This window comes from Helicoverpa zea, chromosome 6 (genome assembly GCF_022581195.2).
Source record: "Helicoverpa zea isolate HzStark_Cry1AcR chromosome 6, ilHelZeax1.1, whole genome shotgun sequence".
Taxonomy (NCBI): Eukaryota; Metazoa; Arthropoda; class Insecta; order Lepidoptera; family Noctuidae; genus Helicoverpa; species Helicoverpa zea.
The window spans coordinates 9,475,041-9,498,836 of record NC_061457.1 but is presented as its reverse complement, the minus strand read 5'-3'; the positions used below and the strand labels follow the sequence as shown (position 1 = coordinate 9,498,836).

The 23,796-nt window shown below is 37.9% G+C and overlaps 1 protein-coding gene and 1 long non-coding RNA gene across 5 annotated transcripts; one reads left to right on the top strand and one right to left on the bottom strand.

Moving 5' to 3' along the window:
• Positions 1-3,683: 3,683 nt before the first annotated feature.
• LOC124631220 (receptor-type tyrosine-protein phosphatase N2) lies at positions 3,684-23,394 on the bottom strand. Of its 4 annotated transcripts, XM_047165475.1 has the most exons (24): positions 22,901-23,394; positions 16,330-16,419; positions 12,750-12,803; positions 12,547-12,610; positions 12,190-12,324; positions 11,802-11,895; positions 11,591-11,720; positions 10,989-11,498; positions 10,765-10,911; positions 10,310-10,462; positions 9,529-9,631; positions 9,355-9,444; positions 9,153-9,232; positions 8,977-9,044; positions 8,686-8,901; positions 8,420-8,571; positions 8,238-8,292; positions 7,938-8,159; positions 7,447-7,644; positions 7,081-7,247; positions 6,727-6,780; positions 6,042-6,219; positions 5,252-5,710; positions 3,684-4,665 (listed from the first exon to the last, which is right to left on the bottom strand). In XM_047165475.1, exons 2-23 carry the CDS (start codon positions 16,412-16,414, stop codon positions 5,588-5,590), a joined length of 3,078 nt encoding a protein of 1,025 aa, XP_047021431.1. In that variant the 5' UTR covers positions 16,415-16,419; positions 22,901-23,394; the 3' UTR covers positions 3,684-4,665; positions 5,252-5,587. The 4 variants fall into 4 exon arrangements, with proteins under 4 accessions (XP_047021431.1, XP_047021432.1, XP_047021433.1 ...); XM_047165476.1 differs by lacking the exon at positions 9,355-9,444; XM_047165477.1 differs by lacking the exon at positions 10,310-10,462 and having other exon boundaries at positions 22,901-23,392.
• Positions 6,189-7,334, top strand: LOC124631221. The gene is made up of 2 exons (XR_006984486.1): positions 6,189-6,273; positions 7,095-7,334. It is a non-coding gene; the product is annotated as an uncharacterized LOC124631221 (long non-coding RNA).
• Positions 23,395-23,796: the final 402 nt, after the last annotated feature.

Genomic DNA, 23,796 nt, shown 5'->3' with positions numbered 1-23,796 from the left:
TATTTTATTTTCAATTAATGTAAATATATTGTGAATAAATAAAAACTTAATTGTTTAATTGATTAAAATATAAGTACAGTATGCAATTTATTATTTTTTAGTATGGCCCTCTTAAGTCAGTCATTTGACATGTACCTAATTAGTTATATATAGTATAGATTTCCTGCAATAATTTATTAAGCAACTCAGAAGCAGCAAGGCTATACAAGAACTGCAATTCGGCAATTCAATGTGTCCAGGGGCCCGATTCTCCTAATTTTACTTAAGCGATATACGATTCACGTTCGACTCGTTTCGACTGAGATCCAATCCCGACTCGATTACGATTGAAGCGTATGTGGCATTCCGCTATTTTTTCTTTGAAATAAACGTTTTTATCCTTTTCTGTCATTCAATAATAAATCATTTTGTCTGCAAATGATTTACGTTTGAAAAATTATTGTACAGCAAACTACCGTATAGACCAGGGGCCCGATTCTCCTAATTTTACTTAAGCGGCATACGATTCACGTTCGACTCGATTCGACTGAGATCCAATCCCGACTCGATTACGATTGAAGCGTATGTGGCATTCCGCTATTTTTTCTTTGAAATAAACGTTTTTATCCTTTTCTGTCATTCAATAATGAATCATTTTGTCTGCAAATGATTTACGATTGCAATATGATTGTAGAGCAAACTACCGTATAGACCAAAATCACCAAAATAGCAGACCAATCGCACACCAATCAAATGTCAATCGAATACGATTGGTCTTTTATTAGTAGCAGAATGCCCGATATGGTTAAAGCTGCTATTGCGATCATATTGCGATTCGATTTCTATTCGATTTTGACATTATTAACTTAGGAGAATCAGGCCCATGGTTATCTAGTCCCTACAATATTGTCTCTGGTCTTTTCCCTTCTTCTCACGATCTATGAAGACTAGCCGTATCACTAAGTAAGGTGCTGAGAATCATTTGAATTACGCAAATTAGGAACCTATCTAATATGTTCTATTTATCAATTTATCATTATGATCACAATTATCATAAGTAAGCATCAATTGAATCTGATGATATTGAAGTTGATTACAGTGATGTAATTACGATTAGATATTCAAACGCAACTGATAAATAAAAACGTTAGTAATTTATCTAGCTTATAAGAAGGAATGCTATCATTTTGACTCGGAAAAAGAATTTATTCCAAGCCTATTTGAATTCTATACCTATTAGATCATTTAATAAAACTATTACGCCATGGATGGTTTTGTACTAAATTACTTGATGCTTCAATTCGCCTTTCCTTCAGGGCTCGGCCCACATAACCCATTAATACTGATGGATGGACTACTCTAGTGAGCCATTACGTATATTGATACCTACCTACCCATGGTCAAATAAAGTCTATCCCTGTTAGAAAGATGTACTAGAACTGCTTCCCAACAAAAAAAAACAAGGAAAGTCGTTCCTAAACCTACTTCTTGTAGGTAACAGTTATTTTAAGAGAATTGTTTGTGGTGATTAGGTACATCTTTGTGAGATCATTCTTACTTATCCCCAACTACCCGGAATCGATCTACCATTGTACCTATGGTTATTATCCTTAAAGGACAATGCTCAAAAAAAACCCAAGCCCGGCGCAAACGAAAAGTAACTCAAATTATAGGTAATAATAAGTAATGAAATACTGCATAGGAGGCATCATCGAAATCAATGGCTAAATGTATGAAATTGCTATTTGATTTTTTAAAGGGGTAACATGAGCAGCTGGGGCTTATAGTTTAATTAAAGTGCTATCTGAAACAACAAACAAGTAATATGGCAAGTAATAAGCTTCTCCAAAAAGATAAATCAATACCGAAGTACAGGCTGCAGCGCCCACGTCATCGCGTCATGAGCGTTTTACATTACTTAGGGTGGGCTAGACATGAGGAACAGGGGCCCGATTCTCCTAAGTTAATAATGTCAAAATCGAATAGTAATCGAATCGCAATACGATCGTAATAGCAGTTTTAACCATATCGGGCATTCTGCTACTAATAAAAGACCAATCGTATTAGATTGACATTTGATTGGTGTGCGATTGGTATGCTATTTTGGTAATTTTGGTCTATACGGTAGTTTGCCGTGCAATCATTTTGCAATCGTAAAACATTTGCAGACAAAATGATTCATTATTGAATGACAGAAAAGAATAAAAACGTTTATTTCAAAGAAAAAATAGCGGAATGCCACATACGCTTCAATAGTCATCGAGTCGGGATTGGATCTCAGTCGAATCGAGTCGAACGTCAATCGAAGGTCGCTTAAGTAAAATTAGGAGAATCGGGCCCCAGTTCGCGCATCCCGCAACATTTTTGGATCTCGTCGTGTTAGAAATAAAGAATCGATGACTTTTAAGCGTTATTATTAAAATGAAAAGTACATTCATATCCTGTTTTAGTTCTATCATCCGATTATTTTGTAAAAGTAGGTAGAATAGTGGAGAAGTTGCTATAAACATGTCATTATGTACACTCTTAGAGCCCCCGCAGACCACAGACTTTTTATCGGCCGATAGTTTGGTCGGGCTCTTAATCAGTACGCAGATGTAAGCAAGTGCGCACACTATGGCGATTTGGTATCGGCCGATAAACAAGTTTGATGGGCTTCCCGATTCAATTCAAACTAAACTGTCGGCAAACTATCGGCCGACCGTATAATCAGTATTGGCTCCCTACCACACGCGCACACATAACGATTTTTTAGTCGACCGACTAAGCCGATAGTTCAGTTCGCTCCGAGCTTTGACAGCGAATGGTCGGTCGCGCGTGTTTTGTAAAATGGCGTCGCCCAATTCTCAGTCACTTATTTCGGAATCTTCGATCGTAACTTTGATCGAGGAAGTCGAAAAACGCCCTGCACTTTAATAATCGAGTAATTTGGAATGCATAGTGTAAAATTTTCCATTTAATAATCTATCACTAAAGATATGATGCACCCAATACTCTCGGGCTCTCTTTTTAATTTTCCTTCTCCGGTGTATGAGAGCAATAATAACATTTCTATGCAATGTTTTATTAATTTTCATTGTGCGGTGCGACCACTCTTTTCACCAGTTGGTTAGAAACTAGCAAATAGTCGGCAGACTGTTGGATAGTTTGCGCACTCATCACCGACTAAACTGTTTAGTTAGCTCGGTGTGCGTACTAGCAGGCCAACCCGACTAAACTATCGGCCGATAAAAAGTCTGTGGTCTGCGGGGGCTCTTAAACCACAACTGTATCTGTTTGCTGTTCCTTTTACTAATACATTATGTTACCTCTAAAATCTTGAGTAGCAATGTACCGCAGATGTTAAAATTCGAATAGCAATTTCACACATATAGCCACTGATTTCGATAATGCCCCCTATGTAATATTTAATTACTTATTTTTACCTATATTTTGAGTTACATTTCTTTTGCGCCGGGCCTGGGTTTTTTTCTCATACTTCATGAGCATTGTCCCTTAAAATTGCCTGTAGAGTTTAGTGTTCAAGTCAGGAGAAAAAATGTAGGTAAGTAGAGCTTTTAACTGTGACATTAGAATAGCTTGTGAAAATACCGTCGATGGGAAGAAAGGATCTTGTTCGGGAAATTAGGATACTTCTATCTTATTCCCTAAAACAATTTAATCAAAATCCATTATTCAATCATTCACATAAAAACTACATATAATTTCATACAGAAATACGGTTAAATATATTTTCTCTTATATCTAAATACTACATCCATAATTTCGTGGGTAGGTTTTAATTTTTTTTTACATTTTCCACATAATATGCAATAAATATATCTTATATAAATCTCGTACATAACACGTATTAGTATGTAGGTATCTATGGTTTTGCTACATTCTGTAAATATTTAATTTTGATTTTTTAAATCTGATTATATTTCTCAGGTATTCCGTTGATTCAGGATATGATTGGGAAAGACATAGATCTCTTATCTTTGTTGTTATAAGTTCTAGGTAGTATATACGTTGCAAAATGTAGATCTATACATATAACAATGTACTTATTACAATATGACTTAAAAATCTTTAGACACGATGACCTAACAGAAAGCAATTAATTACGATCAATTTATTTTAACGATGGTCAGTAGCACTACTCGTATCTTGTTAACAATATTTTAAATTAACTACTCGAATAAAACTTTTAAAATTAACGCTACAGATCTGACCATTGTTAAAATAAGCAATTAAATAAACATTTATTACATAGAAACGGACTATAAACTGGCTTAAATAACTTGTAACTGACTAGATCAATTCACAGGATACGCATTTTATGCACGACAGTAAATTATAACACGAACTAAAAACTAATAAACGCAGTTTAAAATCATTATTTGTAGCTAATATTAGAAATTCTACGAATATAAATCAGCTATTTCATTAATTAGAGTTAAAATTATTTTTAAGTTACGGTAATGAATAAACTAAAAGGAAGCAACATAGAATAAATCTTTTAGTACTGATACTCTAACAATTGACCATGTCTCCAACACTCCAATAAAAAGCTTAAGTATCTGCTATTTAACAAAGAAACTTAATAGTTTGTGTTTTTTAATTTCTAAATATATTAAATATAGGCTCTTGTGAAGCTACCTTAAGAAAATATTAAAAGCTTTAGAAAAATAAATGCCATAGTTAAGCTTGGGTTTCCTAGGAAAGCGGTGCCGTCATAATATATAGCGGCCGTAATATTACAGACGCAAATAGACGGTCGTCTTTACGGTGATGACATGTGGAAACTTCCACGGCCGTTTTAACACACCGTCATAAACTTTTTTTTAGTTGTATTATACTTACTAACCTGATTTATTTAATATTTCTCAAATTTCACGACACCGATTTTGTTTAAGTTGACTTTTTCTATAATCTTTACTTTTTATATTATTTATTGCTTCGTGATTACGAACGAAATCTATTAAAATTTCGTCGTCCTCGCTGCTCCAAGAGTTGGAACTAATTTTTTACGTTGTTCCGAAAAAACAAACATAAATACGGATTAAAAAAGCTTCACCGCTTTCAATAAAACGTTCACCAAACCATCTGACACCGTCAAGACGGCCGTCATGCAAATGGCGGCACCGCTTTTTGAAGTTACGGTGTACGTTACCGCTCTCTAGGAAACCGCCCCATTTCGTTTACATTGACAACGTTCTAGTGACGTCATTCACCGCTGTATTACGGCCGCTATATGACGGCACCGCTTTCCTAGGAAACCAAAGCTTTAGCGGCACACCTCACGTAGACACAGTCAGTTTATCCTTGCCTTATGTAAACGTTTGCCAACTTCCCTGTGGTTCAAGTATCGTCAAGCTAGACAACCCGAAGTTAAGAATTTCCAATTGTGAAGAGAAAATGCTATCCTGGATGTCAAGTTGGGGTTTACCTATTATACAGCCAAGTGATAAAAAAAGTTACAAATTCATAATGTCACCTCTAATTTCGTTTTACGTAGCGAAATTCTCAACTCGGGAGTTGATAGAAATACATCAATTCCACAATGATAGAATACTTATGATAGGTTCAATAATATAACATAACGTGTTCCTGTTGGGTGCGCGGTTTAGTTAGGCTTCTCTTTTTCCTTGTCGCTGCCGTCTTTTTCTTTTTCCTTTTCCTTATCTTTGTCTTTTTTCTCTTGCAGTTGTTGCAGGTGCGCTGGCAAAGCTTTTAGTATCGCGTGGACCTTTGGAAAAGGAAAATAAAATCGTGAATTACTTAATATCCAAATATAAAACTGACGAAATCTATTGCTTTATGCGGAAAATCATAAGTTAGGAATCTACCCATGTATGTAGAGCAAAAACATGATGATCTAATTTGGGTTTAGCCAGAGGAAGATACCTTTCTAACATATACTTAGATACTAGGTACCTACATATTAAGTTCGTGATCAGTTAATGCTTGTTTGTACACACTCATGGTTCACTGTGTAGTAATTTTGTTAAGTATCAGAAAACTTTCACTTTCGCAAAAAAAATTACAAGTTTTTTTTTTAATCTTTTATATTAGATTACCTCTTCAGCAACAGCCATAAGCACGAACTCGAACTGCTGCTTGGTGGCGACGGTGCGCGTGCGCTGGTCGCGGATGTGCTCCAGCGTGGCGGCGATGTCGATCTCCTTGGCGCCCTTCGCCATGCGGTTCAGCACCATGTCGATGAGGCAGTACGTGCCTGACCGACCGGCTCCGTCACTGGAATACGAGCAAGGAGGTTTCAATCACTTTGCTAAAGGTGTTTGTTCTAACGTAAGTAGTTGTTATTTATAAAGGGCCCGCTATTTACCATTTCACGTTTATTCATGATGATGTACGTATGTTTTTTTAAGTCTAACTTAGCTATGTAGAAATCATTCAAAATATCTTATATCAGATCAATTGCTTGATAATCTGATAGTATGCTTCTTTATCACTGATATTTCTCACGGTCAGTCAACTCATCGCTAAACTATGGCCATTCAAAGTTCAAGAGTATTTAATCTTTACGTGTAGCAGTTGATAAATAAATAATTTAAATAAATATCTTTTTATTGGTCTAAGCACTGATTAATTTGGGTAATTACAATCAAGATAATGATTTGATTAATACTCACGTCTACGTAATAATAACTATCATCAAGGAAGATTGCCGCTGATTTGGATTAGGCTTAATTTTGGTTCACAGTAGAAAAAACAAGACAATATTTATCTACAAAAAATTACCTGCAGTGGACAACGATGGGGCACGATCTTCCTCGGTACGACTTGTTCACTTTTCTGAAAAAATATTAGACAAAAATTATATTATGTTTAAAAAAGGTTTTTATTTACTTCTACCAACCAACCAAAGAGGAAATAAACATTTCCTAAATACAAGCCATGAAGTTCAGCATGCCATTAAATGAATTAGAGAAAAAAAAAACTTTTATTTTTAATAAATTTATTTGGCGTTTCGTCAGTTTTTTTTAGGTATAATGGCCAGTACTAAGACCAAAAAAGTAAAAGATTTTTGAGCACAACTATTTGGTAAAAATGTGTGTTTTAATCGATGACGTTAGTAACATGGTAAATTCTCACCTCCTGAATTCCAGCAGAGCCTTGGTCGATGATGGGACGCCGTTCTCAGGCCAGGAGAGGAAGTGGAACTGCGTGACGGTGCGAGTCTCGCCGGTGCGTTGGTTCTTCAGGTAGAAGCTGCGCACCAAGTAGTCGTCGCACCAGATATGCTCGCTCACCAGATGCACCTTAAATATGTCAAGACACTTTTATTAGGAACTGTTATGTATTAAGCATTTTCAAATTATTTTAATAATTATGACCTAATTAATAGAGATGCTTTTCCAGACTTTTTTGACGTGAATTGAAATTGTAGTTGTATTGCCCTGTACCGCCAATAAGTCCGTTGTTAAGGTCTTATTCCTTATTCTATCAAGAAAAACATACCTCATAGATATGATAAAGCTCAGATCCCTCTTCAGGCCAGTAGCGGTGGCACAGCTGTTGTCCGTTCTCCGTCAGGCGCGTGAGCATGACCATGACGACGCTGCCTTGCTCCCACACCATTTGCCAGAAGTCAGGGGCTGTGTGAGCCATAGGACCGGCTGCGGCGATGTATGCTGGGTTGCGAGGGTCGTGGTCAGTCTGAAAAACACGTTGGTGATGTCAAACTTTAATTATATTTCCTCTGCTTTTATCCCTACCCTATTATATTATGGGGTCGGAGCTGCATATCTTCTTGCATACTATTTATCTGACGCCTGCTAGCTCTCCGTCTGATCCAGTCTAGGCAATTTGGACATCGTAGTCTTACTTGAATTTTATAAACAAAAAAAAGATTGGAAAATTAGATTGGTTCAAGATTTTTACTTTATAAAAGACCATGGCGCTAGTTGCTAATATACGGATTGAATTTGAAGAAATTTTGTAGAACTTACGATAGTCGAAGCATTGATATAATCAGATCCGAGGTGGTTAGAGAGCGTGTTCAGCGTGACCCTCGAGTGGTCGTAAGGCAGGACGTCAGCATATCGGTTTTTGCCAGTGTTTTCCTGCTTGAGGGCTGCGGTGGTCGTGCAGGGCTCCGCTTCGTAAGCGCATAGGGCTCGCCATTCTTGCTCCAAGCGGTCTTTGTTGCGCAGATGATCTTCCATGTAAGCCTGAGGTAGAACATTGAGATTTTTAGTGCAATGGTGACGAAAGAGGTTGACTTTAGCTTTACTGTTAGCTTTATTTACCAGAACAATGTGTCCGGTAGAGATGTCCATGTTGGTTAGAGCTGGTTCCTCACTCCTGTAAAATAACAGAACATATCAAGAGGAATTTCTTAATATTTTTTTTGAACAAAGTGAAACTGTGTCCGTAGAAGAAATCCATACTTTAACGTAAAAATTGCCTATATATAAGTCGAAATGCTTACCACGATGATGTGCTAGATCGAGTTGAGGGTGAATTGCCTTCAGGTTCCTTGGAGAGCGAGGTGATGCGTTGCGGGGGCTCAGCGGGATGCGGGGGAGCGGCGGCCGTCTGCTGACCAGTCCACTTTCCAGACATACGAGCACGGCACAATTCCTGAAGCACATAATCCATTTTTAGAATCCTTAAACCTTTTTAAAGTCTTAGAAGAAGAATACGGATCTACAGATTATGAAAAAAACAGGTTATAATTAAAGTGGTTTAACTTACCTGATAGTCTCTAGTAGCTTCAGCATCGATCTCAGCAGCAGAGGACAGGCCGTTCAATTTCCTCTTAGCACTCATGTCTCGCTTCAACAGCACGGCGAAGACCACGGCTCCTATCACCAGCACCAACAGACTTCCAATGAGAGCCGACAGTACAGGCAAGTCCAAGCCAAGGATCGGTTCTGGTGCGTCAATATGGTGGCTTACTGGGCGTTTACTCTGCAATCACAAATTCAAAGTAAGTTTTACCTTAGACATTATATGAAAGTAGATAAATAATGTTTTAATGCTAACCCTGTCACCGATGCCAGTGGAAAGAATTTGAGCTCCGGTTTGACGTCGTAAATCCTCCTTGATTTCATCTGGAAACAGTTCTTAGATTAGTTTATTGTAGTACAAGTATAAAGTATTTGTAATAGAATAAAAGCTTCTTAGAAATTATTTTCGTTGTGCGCCTTTAAATATCTTACCAACTTGATGCGCTACATCCATCGCATCATACCCCTTGTTATTTTTCTCAACTTTGAATGTAACTTCACTTGGATCAACTCTGAAACAAAGAGTCAAGTTACTCTAATATTGTCCTGTATCGCTTGAAAATTATAAAATTTAGAAAGAGATAAAAAAAGTAAAATACTACATAAGATTTCAAGAAGACTTTGTTAAAGTTACCGGGGGTTTGTAAAAGTGTTTTTCTCTAAACCAAGCATTTCTTCTAGTCTTGAAATAAATGAGATGCCTTTCTCCCAGTCAGTTAGGAACCTGAGGCAAACCGATCATAAAATCAATGGGAAAGTAACTTAACAGTTATTTTTATTTTACTTTGCAAATTGTGTCTGTGCTCACCTGTTCTTGAACTCGACGTAAGCATATGATGGGTCATAATCGTAATCATTATGATCGTGGTCCCTCGACTTTTCTTCTTTTTCCGCGGGTTGAACGCCATGAGCTGTAACACAAAATCAGACCGAATTAATAAGTAGGGCGATATGGAACAACAACGTATTTATACAACATCGATATAAAACTCGAAACCATGCACTTTTTCGCTTAATGAAGAACATTTTTTGTATAGGTAATATTAATTTGCCAAAGTAATTCGTAGCGGATTAATTCAAGACAGGTTAGATAGAAAAATATTTGGTTATGATCAGAAGCAGGAATTGAAGAAATACAATTATTTAGATACAATGAAGCGCATAAATCATATATTATGGAAACAATGTAAACACTGAGCATAGATAACATGATACAAAACATATTTATGTAGAGGTTGAAGCTGACATTATGACAATACAAATTAAACAAGGTGGGCTACAGAGAAGCAAGCCCAAAATTAAAACATCGAAGAGTATAAAGGAAAAACAAAACAGAAAACATTTAGATGTATTCACACATAGCCAACACGTTGATACAGAGGACTATAACAGCCCATGCTTTGTGTCTCACAATAAATTAAAATGTGCTGAGGGAAACACTTAGTGCGGTGTTCTATACAAGACGTGGAAGTGCTTATAGATAAAAAAATATACTTTATTCAATGCAGCTCTAGCCTGTCGCCTGACTCTATTCGAGGGAACATCGACATATATCTAAAACAGTTATCTCAGGCCGCCGTGACACTAACCTGTCACTGAATTATTGTGGTATAAAATCTTTAATGTTTTTGCGTCCAGGCGCGGCCCAGGCTTTTTAACATCATCTCTTTCCCTACGCTTAAAGCCCCATTCGTTATTAAGCAAATCTTGAATATCTTCGGGATAAAATTTTGGATTTTCACCTGAAACATTGTCGGTATATGTAACACCCTTGTTCTGATTCGAATCTCTCTTACAGATCAAAGTTCTTAAAATCAAGGGGGGCCTAAGTGAAAAAATAGCCGTGAACTAAAACAACACATTGGTTAACTGAGAAGTACAAAATATAAGAAAAATCAATAAAATGTTAGTACGTCATACTTTAACAGAATGAGTGAGATAATGTTGCTGTTGTACCTACAATGCAAACGAAGCAGGAAGCAACACAAATTGCCGTCTTTACACGGAGTTAACGCTATGTAGTGAGGCGATACACCTGACTCACCTTGCAGCTCATCAGCTCGGAGCGGTCCGCCCTCAGCGTACAGGGCGCCTTGAGGCTTTTGTTTAGAGTCAATCACATCACGCCAGTATTTCATAAAATATTCCTCCATTTGTTTGTTATGCTTTGCATCTAATGCCGGTGAGTTATCTGCAGTGCAACATTACAGCAATAAGTAATTATTTGAACACCTTAAAACACGTATTAAACAAAGACATCTAGATCACCTTTCATATGGTAAGGATCGAGCTCCCCACTACCAGCATCAATGGGAAACTCATCCAGACCATCTTCATCAATGTAGACCCTTGGTTCAGGTAGTTCACCAGGATTTTCATACTCGAATGGAAAGTGTTTCTCAGCAAAACTATGTTTGTAGTTCTTCCAAGCATTGGATCGAATTTCTTCGTCTAAGGGTGAGAATCTGTTGCTTGTGATGTATTCCGCAGTGAATGGTGGAGCTTTAGTCTTGTACTTGCGGAAATGGGCGCCTAAACGTTCTTCATCAGAGTACGCCATATTAGGTTCATTCTCACCAAGAACCGATTTCTTCTCTTTGTCGATCATAACTCTGGGTAAAGAGCTGACGTCGTTCACGGGTTTTGCTTCTTTCTGGGCAAGGATTCGTTCCCTGAATCCTGAAAATGGTAGAATGATGGGGGATTCCTCGTTTCCACCCAGCAGCATCAAATCACGTAATTTGTCACTCGGAGTTTCGGGTTCGGGTAGTTCATTATCTTTAATGAAGAAAAAAGAAAATAAGTATTACCCCAGTTGACAATATTACCTACAGTTTGCATACAGTATTTTGTAAGTATGTTTAATTTACCTTTCGGAATATACGGAGTCGGGTCATCATCTGGTGTAAGCGGAGGGTTGTAAACCTCATTCGCGAAGTTCGAGTCCGCGAGCGCTGAGTTTGGAGTAAATCGGACATACGCTGTCTCATCGGGTTCCATCTGTAACACACCATTATTATAAATAGAATTTTCTACTCAGAAATTATCAGTCTCTGCACCAAAAGGTAAAGTATGACATACCTCTTCAGCATTTTCAGGGTTATCCTCCGAAGTGGTGCTCAGTTTCGGATCAGCAAAATGGTCACAAATCTTTGTGTTTACAGTGGCTGGGTCACTGGAATGAATTCACGTGATTATGAAGGATAATTAAGGCTAAATGAATATGTGATAACAAAAAAACAGTAGTTTATTACAGTACTCTATTAGCCAAATACTGAAACGCCACTCAATCATGAGTGCTGCTCAAACACTTTCATGTTTACATCAATTGTTGCGACAGAAAGACTTAAGAAGATCTTACAGTTAAGTTGCGTTTAAGTATTTCGGGTTTATGTTATAAAAGTGCTCTTTAGCAGCCAAGTTTAAATAAATGATGTTAAGTTTAATTTTGAGTTATTTACGAACTAACAGGTCTTGTCGTAGCGTGTACAGCATGGCTTGCAGCACACACTGCGTGTACGCATGCTCCCAGCGGTAACCGCGGGATGCCAGCCGCTGCAGCTCGCCTTCGAACCACTGCAGCTGTTCTGAGCTCATGTCATATCTGTAAGAGAGTTAACATGTTAAAGTGAAGTCTTGTTCTGTCTCGTGTAAAAGTTGAGGTGAAAATATTTGGAGACTGACCAGAAATTACAAAAAATCGTGCTAAAAATAAACTGATAAAAAACAATTGACAACTAAACTCAGAACTTTAAACGAAATCAAAAGCGTGAAAGTCGATACAAAATAAATAAACACCGAAATGATAACTACGAAGAAAACTTACTGAAAGAGCGACCCCTCCTCCACTTCCTTTTCATACACCGGTATACATTTACCGAAGGCGAAATCTATGAGGAAAAATGCGTATCAATACACTGTTAAGTAATTAATCACATAGAACTAACAATCATTATTATTTTTCAAAAGTTTCAAAGGTTAACCATAAAATTCAGTTAGATCATAAAAAGTTATTCCAAGTTAACGTACCGTCATAGCACCATTCCACCCCCTCCACGCATAATGATGCGCTGAATAAGCAACCTGAACAAGAAATATTGTGTTCATAACAAAACAATATTGAAGGTTACGGAAGTAAGTATTAATGCTACAAATCATTTTAGAACGCTCTTATACAGACATATATTCATTAATTCAGTACCTCGCCAGAACAGTCAAACAATTACTTTCAATTGTGTACTGTGAAACTCATTTCACAGACCTTTTTTTTTTACTCACCCCTATTTCTATTATTTCATTCAAACACAAGTAAGTTTAAATCCACCACATTGAGTGTAAATAACCTGAATAAATATTTTATTTTCCTTTAAGTACTGCAGTATTTACTGTGAACGTTACAGGAAGGACAACAAAGGAAATCGATACTGTAAGACTACAAAGTTGGTCTTTACTGGGAATAAAAGTAAACAACAAGCGGCACAAAGTGTTACCCACCGCCCCACGGCTCTTTGAAGGTTTCTTTGCGAATGTACAATAAGCTCATTGAGTTCAAACTTCAAATATAACATAGCAGAAAATATATATTTAGATTTTGAGCGATTCAACATTGCAGCGTCTTCATTTTCGTAAGCCTACGCAAATGTTTCGTAGCTAAGCAAATATTAGAGTCTAACACTACGAAAACGCTACACCGACAACTACGCACTACGCGGCCTCTACGAAAATGCTACATGAGTACTACGCGCTACGCGTGTGCGTAGCACTTTCGTAGTAGCCGCGTAGCATCTGGTGCACGACCTGTATGATACTCTGTAAAGTTGCTTCCACCAATCGCGGTCAAACTTAACATTCAAAGACGTTTAATTATGCGGTATAAAAATAAATCGACAAGAAAATTACAAGCCAGTAATATTTTATGAAGCTTTGAAGTAAGTATTCTTTCATTTATTAAATGTTAACCGTCTTACCACAAAAACTTTTAAACGTCAGTTTATGCCTTGTCTAAAAAAATGTCAAATTATGACGTTGACATATGGTTCATTTTGCAGCCAAAATTTTATTAGACAAGTGTAAAACAGGGTTTAAAGTTTTTGTAGTAAGGCCATTAAAGTTTTATTCCTAATAATAATAATCTTCCACGCCGATTTCGGCAACGGCGACCACTTCGACCCTAATGGCGTGCGTGTGCTCTCATGTGGCTGGAGTATCCAATTTTGTGCGTGAAAGTCCGCGCACACTGCGGACATGTCAGGGTACCAGCCACAAAGTTGTAGTTGATAGCTACAGGTGGTCGAGCTTTCAACTCATCTCGTTTGGCATCCAACTCAGAAAGTCGGCGTGCTTCAAAGTCAAAGACTTTGGCTTTAACGCGGCTTCTCCAGTCTCTGCGGTTGGATGCCAGATTCTCCCACTGAGACGGGTCAATGGAACAGCTTTTCATGTGACGCTTCAGCACATCCTTGTATCGCAGCAGCTGTCCGCCACGTTTCCGCTTGCCCTCCTGCAACTCGGAGTAGAGGATGCGCTTGGCCACTCTAGTATCCGGCATGCGCAGTACATGCCCGCACCAACGAAGCTGTCTCCTCATGAGGTATGCTTCAATGCCACCTACATTGGCTTTCCTCAACACTTCTGTGTTTCGCACACGATCAAACCAACGGATATTTAATATTTTGCGCAGACATTTGAGGTGGAAGCGGTCTAGTTGCTTGATGTGGCGTCGGTACGGTGTCCATGTTTCCGCTGAGTAGAGTATACAAGGCAACACAACTGCCATATACACAGAAACCTTTGTGGATATCTTTAGGTCATGGGAGCTGAAGACCTTCTTGTCGAATTTGCCGAAAGCAGCGGCTGCAGCACCAATTCTGCTATTGATTTCGGCGTCAAGGTCGCACTTTGCTGTTATAGTGCTCCCCAAATATCGAAATTTATCGACCTGCTTCAGGACATCTTCACCAAGCATAATGGTCAGTTCTTGACGTTCGTGATTGTCTGAAGACATTACTTCTGTCTTTTTGATGCTGATTTTTAGACCAAATGTACAGCACTGCTTGTGAAGGTTCGTGACTAGCTGTTGCAGGACTTCAGGGGATTCAGCCACGAAACAGAGGTCATCTGCATACATAATGTCCTGTATATGTGCATAGGACACCTTTGTGGTCGCCTTGAGTCTATTCAGGTTGAAAAGTTTGCCGTCAGTCCGATAACGAATACGAACTCCTTCAGGAGAAGAATTCAATACTTCCCGGACTACAACTGCGAAATATAATGCAAACAATGTGGGAGCCAGGACACAACCTTGCTTCACTCCACAGGTGACGGAGAAGAAGCTCGATTGGTCATCTTCAACCGCTACACAACATTGCATGTCATCGTGCAGGAGTCGCAGGAGTCTTATGAACTTCTCTGTTCACCCCAACTTTCTCAGTACCTTCCAGAGGGCCTCGCGAGGGACGCAGTCAAAGGCTTTTTCCAGATCAATAAAGCAGAGATACAAGTGCTGTCCCTGCTCTCTACTTTTTTCCTGGAGTTGACGGACTGCGAATATTGCCTCACAAGTTCCTCTGTCTGGTCTGAAACCAAATTGGGTTTCCGGCAGAATCTTTTCAGAGAGGTTCCTGAGGCGGTTTAGAAGTACTCTGGCGAAGACTTTTCCAGAGACAGAGAGCAGTGAAATACCGCGGTAAGAACCACATTCCGACCGGTCGCCTTTGTTCTTATAGAGAGCCCTGACGCGTGATAACTTAAAAGTTTCAGGAACTTGTTCTTTCTCCCACATAAGCACAAACATTTCCCAGACGCGCGAATGCAGTTCCTCGCCGCCGTACTTCAGAAGCTCACCTGGTATAAGGTCTAGGCCAACCGCACGCTGATTTTGCTGTTGTTTGATGGCACAAAGCACCTCATGTTTAGACAAGGCATCATCCAATTCTTCTGCTATTTGAAGTTGAGGCAAACTGTCTATGTAGTGTAGATCGGCTGTTCGATCTACATTAAGTAGATTATTGAAGTGTTCTGCCCAACGATCTAACACTTCATTTTTGCTTTTCAGCAGACTTTTACCATCCAGCGACTTCAGTGGTACCTTTATGAAGTTGGTGGTACCCAGGAGATTGCGAATTTCGCTATAGAAATCACCGAGCTGATTACTATCAGCAAGCGACTGGATGTATTGAGCCTTGTCTTGCCACCATTTATCTTTAGTGTGTCTCGTGAGTTTACGCAACTCACGGTCACTCTCTCTTATAAGTGCGCTGTTATTACTGCGCCTGAGAAGGTCTCGGTGTTTGGCAATAGCTTCAGAAAGAACTTCGTCGTTCTCATCAAACCAGTCTTGCTTGCGTTTATTTTTTAGCCCTATGGTGTTAATGGCTACGTCAAGAATGGACGACGATAAAGCGTTCCAGTCTGCATCAATATCACCGGTATTTTGATGAGAGTGTATATCACATGCCAGCGTTTCAGCGTATTTGCTTCGGGGTCCCGGATGTTTGAGTTTCTCAATGTTTATGTTCTGAAAATTTTGAGTTTTATTCCTATACTTTTGTTGACCTATCGCCATGACGTCACGAGTTCACAGCTGACATTTAGTGAGAAGGGCGCTCACCTATGTTCCCATCGGCATGCGAGGGCGCCAGCGCGCAGAGCAGCGCCAGCGCCCATAGAGCCTGTCGTATTGACAGACGGAACATTACATCTGGAAATAAAAAATAAAATATATAGTATGCCTTTATGATGGGTTATAGCGGTGTACAATTTTGGAACCATGTTACTCATTATTTAACTATGTACCATAATAAAGAATATTTGTATTTGTAAATAAAAATCACAAAATTAATCATGATTTTTTTATATAAATAGTTTCGAAAACCTACGAAAGCAGCGTATATTTTATGGGTTGAAAGGCACATTAAAATTCCTTTATTTTTATCGTGCAAAGAGGATTTGTGGTCAGAATCGCTTCTATGTGGAAACTATGTAAATTGTTTGCTTAAAACTTATGGTAAGCTTACAATAAGCACCTGTAGCACCTAAATACCTCGCATTATTATTTACTACATAACGTCCCACCTACACGGTTTAACTTGGAAACTATTATAGTCCGTAGAGGTCACAGTAACGATTAAAGTTAAAACTTTATTCCATACCATAGCCACTACCCTTTCAACTGTCAAGCAATGAAAAGCAATTAGGGTCCTATTATTGCGTCAAAGTTGTAATGGCCTGTAAAAACTTCCCACCGTTGAATTCTAAACTATAATGACGTAGCTTATTTATTCAAAATTATTTACATAATAACAAAAGTGACTTAAAAAAATTATTAGGCATTGAGTAATTTTGAAAATGGAACGAAAAAGTTTGATCACTTCCAGCCATTATGAGATAAAACTCCTTTATGAACATGGGATAATAATGGCAAATATTGTAGTGCATTTAACACGATGTTCAAAGAAAAAGATCGTTAAATGTTTGAAAATCGAAGACGAAATAAAAGAACACATATGTAAATGCAAGTTTGTCACCGCAGTACGCCGTTTGTTCTGCTAGAAGCGTTTATATGAGAGTTCGATCGGTGCCAGCTCTAAAATACATAATGTTAGGTAGCACATACGATGGCGACACGTACGGCTTTCATCGATAGCTTGAAGTTTGGTAAAGTAGCAGTATAAAAGGAAAGTTTGTAGTTTACATAGCCATGTTATGAAAATCTTGTGAGCTTACTTTTGAAAGATCTTTTACAAGCGTATATCTGAGCAGGCAACTACCTACTGAAGACTATTTTCATTTTATATAAAACCAGTAAAATAGGAACGAGTCCTTTCCTAAAACATAAAATACATATAAAGGACGCTATAATAACATTGTAATCCTGTAGCTACAAGAGCGACAAAATATAGGGTCGTATTTACAATCAATGTGATAAATACAAAGCCCTTGAGCCATCTATCTTTGTTTAGAGCTGTACGACCCACATCCCTCACCTCACGCCGACAAATTAATTCCGACGGGACCAGAGACAAGACCGGAGGCGTCTTTATTTATGGTCTAAACACCGACACGCTTTCCCGACCTGTTTTGATCATATTGCTAACTTATTTAACGACAAAACTTCGAAAATAAATCTGATCATATCAGTTTAGGCTTACAGCCGTCTTGAGTTGTTAAGGATTTGATCCCAAAATACATGTGGACGTTAACATTTATTTATTGATATTTGTTGATAGATCAAACAGTGAAATAAGTATTAAGTAACGTCGCACACTGGGAGATGATTTTAGTCCTCAAAAGACATCTCCACAGTAGACTAAAACTAAATAAATATCTCCGTCTTGGTCCTTTTAAAATCTAAATTTGTTCTGAACTTATCTTTCCTTATCAAATCATTCTACAAGAATTTCAGCCGAAATTACATTCCGATATAAAGCTTTTTATCATAACCAAGTATAGGTACACGTACCTACGTGTAGGACTCCTATATATAATTCCATTTGATTACATTTTCCCGATTCTACCTAGTATTGACTCGTGACGTTGGCCAGAGGTGGGCGTTTGCTCGGGGCGTGGGAGACGCAAAGCACCCTACACTGGTACCTATACACACATATAACAAGCCTTTGGAGCCAAGAACCTCTTCTAATAACAAGTTCTCAGAAATAAGAATGTTTAGTTAGCACAGGGATGGCCATTGACTGGTTAGAAACGCTGCTTGAAAATACATGCAGTACTAATAAATTTAATGTCTACAAGTTCTTTGTAAATTCGTCTAGAAAGAAAATTGTATGACGGAGATTTCCTCCCATTTTGTCCCATCGCAACACCAACTGTACTTCCAGTTGACTGAAAATTAATTGACATCTTAACCACCTGACATTAAACTTAGTTTTCGACCTATAAACCCACAAGGCTGTTTATTTATAGGAGTATCGATAAATAAAGTGATGACATGAATGATCCACTTGTCTGCTTAAGATACGAACATCATTCAAGTCATGATTTTATCTCAATGACTGAGCGTGATCTGACGATGTTACGGTCATGTCGAAACTTGCTTCAATGAACCGCATTATTAAGTACAACTCTTACAAAACAATTAATTGAAAAGGGTATTGTTTGAATCTTAATGAAATAATTAAAGTCGTGCTTTCGTAGCTCGGTATTGAACGCGATGTGAATAACAGGCTCGCGTGGGCGCTGGCGAGCTTGCAGGTGACAGCTCGCTGCAGGTAACTAATTAAATTCTGGAGGCTCCGGCTATATATAGACGTCTATGCATCTATCACCAGGTACTGTGTGGGAGGGAAATTAGATATCGCAGGAATTATTTACGAGAAGTCTTTTAAAAAAACGAGGAGTTTGTCAATTTTCGTTAGTAACCCAATACTTTTCCACTGCTAAAGAATTTCAACGTTTTTTTTTTGAAGCGGTATCGTCGAAGCTCGAACTCTGGTAGTTATGAAGAAACATATAGATTGTCACTAAATCGTTTTCTATTTGTTTTGCATATGTCTATTTTTTTCATTAAAGTACATACTCAAGTACTTTTATGAGATGTAAGTTTACCTACCATCTAAAATAAACTCAATTATTGAGCAAGGAATTACGAAAACACAAAGTTCCCCCAAATTTAGTGTATAGGTAAACAAAACTTTGCAAGTACGTAACCTAACTTGTCAAAAGTATTGCGAAATTTTGGGTGATTCCCGATTTAGTACCATTTATGAAATGCTAAGACCAAAGAAGCCTTATGGTACCCAGTAACAATAGAGGAAATTTTCTATTAAAATTTGAACTTAAGAAACATATTTAAGTATTAAAACAGGGGGAAAAATTTAAAATGATTATTTGCCTCAAAACAATCAGAATAATTTTATAAATGAGACATCTCCACTACCTAAGTTGTTAATAAGAGTCCTTTAAGAGGCTGAACATAAGACAAGACCTGTTCCTTCTTTTCCAATCTTAAAAATTGTAAGTAAAACAAACCAGAGAATCAATAAGTCGCTATAAACTAGAACCACCTAGTATTGCTTTGGACGTAAACCGTCAAGAAAAGCCCAATGCAATTTACCGAGAGTGCTAGAAGTAGCCCACCCTTCAGTTTCTATTTATTACACCGATGTATTTGCTTCAACTAAAAGGGATGTAAGCGTTATGACTTGATCACATCAATAGTGGCCCAGTTATGAGGATATTACTAAAATAGCTGCAGGCCACGTCTTTCTATATTTATTTTTCAGGCTAACATAGCGTTGAAAGCTTCTAAAAATACGTCTAATCTACTTAGAGGCAACATATTGTCTGTTGTGGGCGTTGTGGCTGGAATCTTAAAGTTATGTATACGTAACATCACGTCGGCAGATAAAATGTATCATGATTCAATTTACAAATTAATAAATTCCTTGCTTCACAAAATGACACATCCACAAGATATCCTACCTAATATTGTACAGGTTGATAATATTATGTGGGAGAAGATAAAACTTGTAAGTATGGAACCGGAATACTTATAGGTTTGAAGCAAATAAGTAGCATGCATGCAGTCATGTTAATCCAGTAGATTGGATTGAAAGAGTTGAATTCGATTGTAATGGGAAAGGTCATGCGTGGGTCCACTGAATACGTTAAGGTTAGACTGGACCCCGCAAAGTTTGCTAATCCAATGATACTACACTGAATTGGTCCATTTATCTAAATATTTCAGGTTTGAAAAAAGTTTTCGTGCTATACGTGATACTGCTTACTTCAATAAGATCAACTTGACCAAAAGTTAGGCTTGTTATCAAAGAATTTACTGTAAGTACCAAAGAACATCTAGGCTGGAATGTTTTTAATTAGTACTTAACCTATCAATTTTTACAAGAGCGAAGCCAAGTCCTAAGTCCAACAGCCCAACAGTAGACCGGTGAAGAAAGATGACATTATCAATACGGCATAAAAACAGACCATTATGAAGTACGAACAGCTAGTGACTTAGATGCCTAAAGTTCATCATATGCAAATGGAAACGCATTTCAGTTTCATGGAGTTATAGGTAGTGATGTTTTATTTAACTTTACATAATACCGACTACAAATGCCACTTAGATTGTTAATAAATAAAAATGGCTTTGTTACAGTCGCTTTAGAAACAACTTTTTCAACTGAAACACAACAGAGCTTTATAACAGCGTTGCAATAAAACTGAATAGGTAGGAAGTAGCGCAACTACACGAGTTTCCAATATACCACCGGCTTCAATTCATAGTGGGTTTCATATGAGAACGTTCATATAAATTATTAAGAAGTTTGTGAATCGATAGCAAGAGTGCAGGCGTGCTCTAGAATATTGATATGATTGCATGTCAGAAGTGAAGGCCGATCAATGTATGTGGCATGTGTAAAGATCTCTTTTGGTATGTGATACACTGAAAACCAAGAACTTAATTTCATTGAAGCTCTGGCGCGATGTTTCGCTCACTATCATTAACATGAAACATCACTAAAACTATACAAGGTGTTGATTTGCATTTGTGCCATACTTCAGGAGGAGGACATAAAATACGTAAATAATCGATTGGAATTACAGTAGACGGGAAACATTTAATATGCACTGCTTTTTTTGTCATTGTAATGTCGTAGTATTTCAGAAATAATCCAATTTTATGAATGAAATTAATGAATAATCGTTGCGTATGCTTTGTGTTTGCGTTTGTGTGAGGGAGCAGCACGGTTTTGAGGCCAGTAACATACACGCCAAGTTTGAAAACGGGTAGGTGACATTGACGAATTTCCGAAAAAAAATTAAAATAAAAAATTTTCGTACCAATTTTTTTGTTGATTTGGGTTGAGAATCATTAGTATAATTACGTCCTTGACTATGGCACGCATGCAAATCAACAGCTTGTATATTTGTAAAGCAAGTATTAGCTAATTAGCCGAGTGAATAGTCAATGATAGAATTGCGATGAACGACTTAAATATAATGAACCGTTTTATCGGATTATCTTCACAATAATTTAATCTTTACAACGAAGTTCTTTATATGCCTTCCTATTTCCCACAAAACACGCAGATAGTTCTGGCCAGAGAGATCATGAAAAGTTTGGGTTTTCACATGAATTACATTTGTTCATGAGAACAATAACATTAATTAATATTTACTGTTTGTTTTTCTATCGCCTAAGAAAAGTAAAGAGAACAAAACCCTTCAAGGGTAAAGAAATATTATTTTATCTAAAGTTAGAAGAAACTTGAGCATTTTATTATTCAAGTGTTGGTTTTGGACATTGTAGCGATTATTAGAATTTAAGTTAAGGGTTAAATCTAGGAAATCTACCAGTTATGAAAATTATGACAGTTATGACTTGCTAAAGAAATATTCTACAAATAGGTAAAGGTGGGACACACAATCATATAAAACGTGACAGCCAGAAATAACACTAAGGTGCATTTTAATTAAATAAATATCATTATGGTAACATGCATTTACAGTAGGTACCTACTATTTAGTTATTACTTGAACATGTTATACGTGCGCAGAAATATTAATTTTAATGGCCTCTATTATATAATTGTCTACATGACTTCATGACGAAAACAATTATTATCATTCTATGTTTACCACAAATAAGTTATGGTTTTATAAATGTAATTCCACGAACAGTTGTTTGATATCAACCCCAAACACATCGGAATAAAAGCTAAAGTTGCGCAGATCGCAGATACAACGTTCTATAGTTTGTTATGTCGGATCCACTGACGTAGGCACTCATGCCCTTTACCTCCCACGCGAAACGTATCAAGATACCATTTTATTGCTTGGATCTGAATTTATTGTACATTAACTACAATTATCTTTATCAGATAGCTTCGCTCGCAAATATTCCCGGAAGAGGAACAACGTTACACTAATTAGAAAGATGACTGACAGTGCAGCGAGGGGCTGCCACGGTTGAACCACTTTATCGATTACGGTAGCTAAAATTAAACATGGAGAAGAATAATAGTAATTAAGGAACACATTAGGAAACTCACTGAAGCCTTTAGTTTATAAACAAACACTCACAGTCTGAATTGTTATTAAATGCGAACTCGTGTAACAGGTTTCCCGTTAATATGCAGATATGGCGACGGCGACTGAAAACATCTAAATGAAAAGGGCGAGTCGGTCGAGCTATATGTAATGATAGTTCTACGCACCGTTTAGAGGCGACGATAACACTGGAACATGTTCGAGATAGAGCTGATACACTTAGCCCCCTCAGTGCGGACACTGAGGCACAGGTTGAGCGAGTCGAGCGGGTGCGAAGCCGCCAGCTGTGTGCCGGCGAGCGGGCCTGCGCACTCCGCTCTATCGATCCTGCGCCCGTCCATTCACGTGCTGCCACTTCGCCGCCTACATAACGACGCACCGACGCACCGTTACACACCAATCATCATTAGATAACGCGATATTAGCACTGGACCCTCCGACCTGCCACTTCAGACACTTCACACGGACAACAATTTACTATTTATCGATAAAGCTTTGCTGGAAAGCCTAGATTCGGAACTTTCGAGGATTACGTAACAGGAGCTTGCAAGCTAGATCTAGGGCTAGTTATGCACTTAGAGCTACGTACAATTTGATCGGAGCATTACGTTTGAGTACATAGGAATGTGTCGGCTGGAGTTAGTATTCGCCCACGCCAAGTTATCGCCACCCCGCATGTAAATGACGTAGTTACGATAACGCGGCTTCGGGCCACGCCAATGTCGCTCTAACTCCTACCGCTACAATGGCCAACATTAATTTATGTGCCGTTTATTTGTCGCTGTTCGTAGGTCTTCTCTAACCAGTTACGTAGGAAATCAATAAACTAGGTAATCAATTTTAATTAAGGGAACAGTTTGAACTCGGAGGAAGGATTAGCTTAGCACTGAAAACCAAATCCTATCCTCCAATATTGTAAACACGATAGTTTGTATGTAGGTATGGATGAATGTTTGGCACTCTTTCACGGAAGAACTCCTAATGGGATTTGGAAGAAACTTGTCAGTTAACGTTTACTTGTATCAGACCAACTACTATCAACTTTAGGCTACTTCTTACTCCA

What these genes read in the sequence shown, in the direction of transcription:
- LOC124631220 (XM_047165475.1), bottom strand. Translation starts at nt 16,414, where the DNA reads ATGTTCCGTCTGTCAATACGACAGGCTCTATGGGCGCTGGCGCTGCTC. An exon ending in CCACTGGCATCGGTGACAGG is followed by an intron (nt 8,902 to 8,976) that starts GTTAGCATTAAA and finishes TTGTGATTGCAG; the next exon opens with AGTAAACGCCCAGTAAGCCA. An exon ending in ATATCAATGCTTCGACTATC is followed by an intron (nt 7,645 to 7,937) that starts GTAAGTTCTACA and finishes CGTGTTTTTCAG; the next exon opens with ACTGACCACGACCCTCGCAA.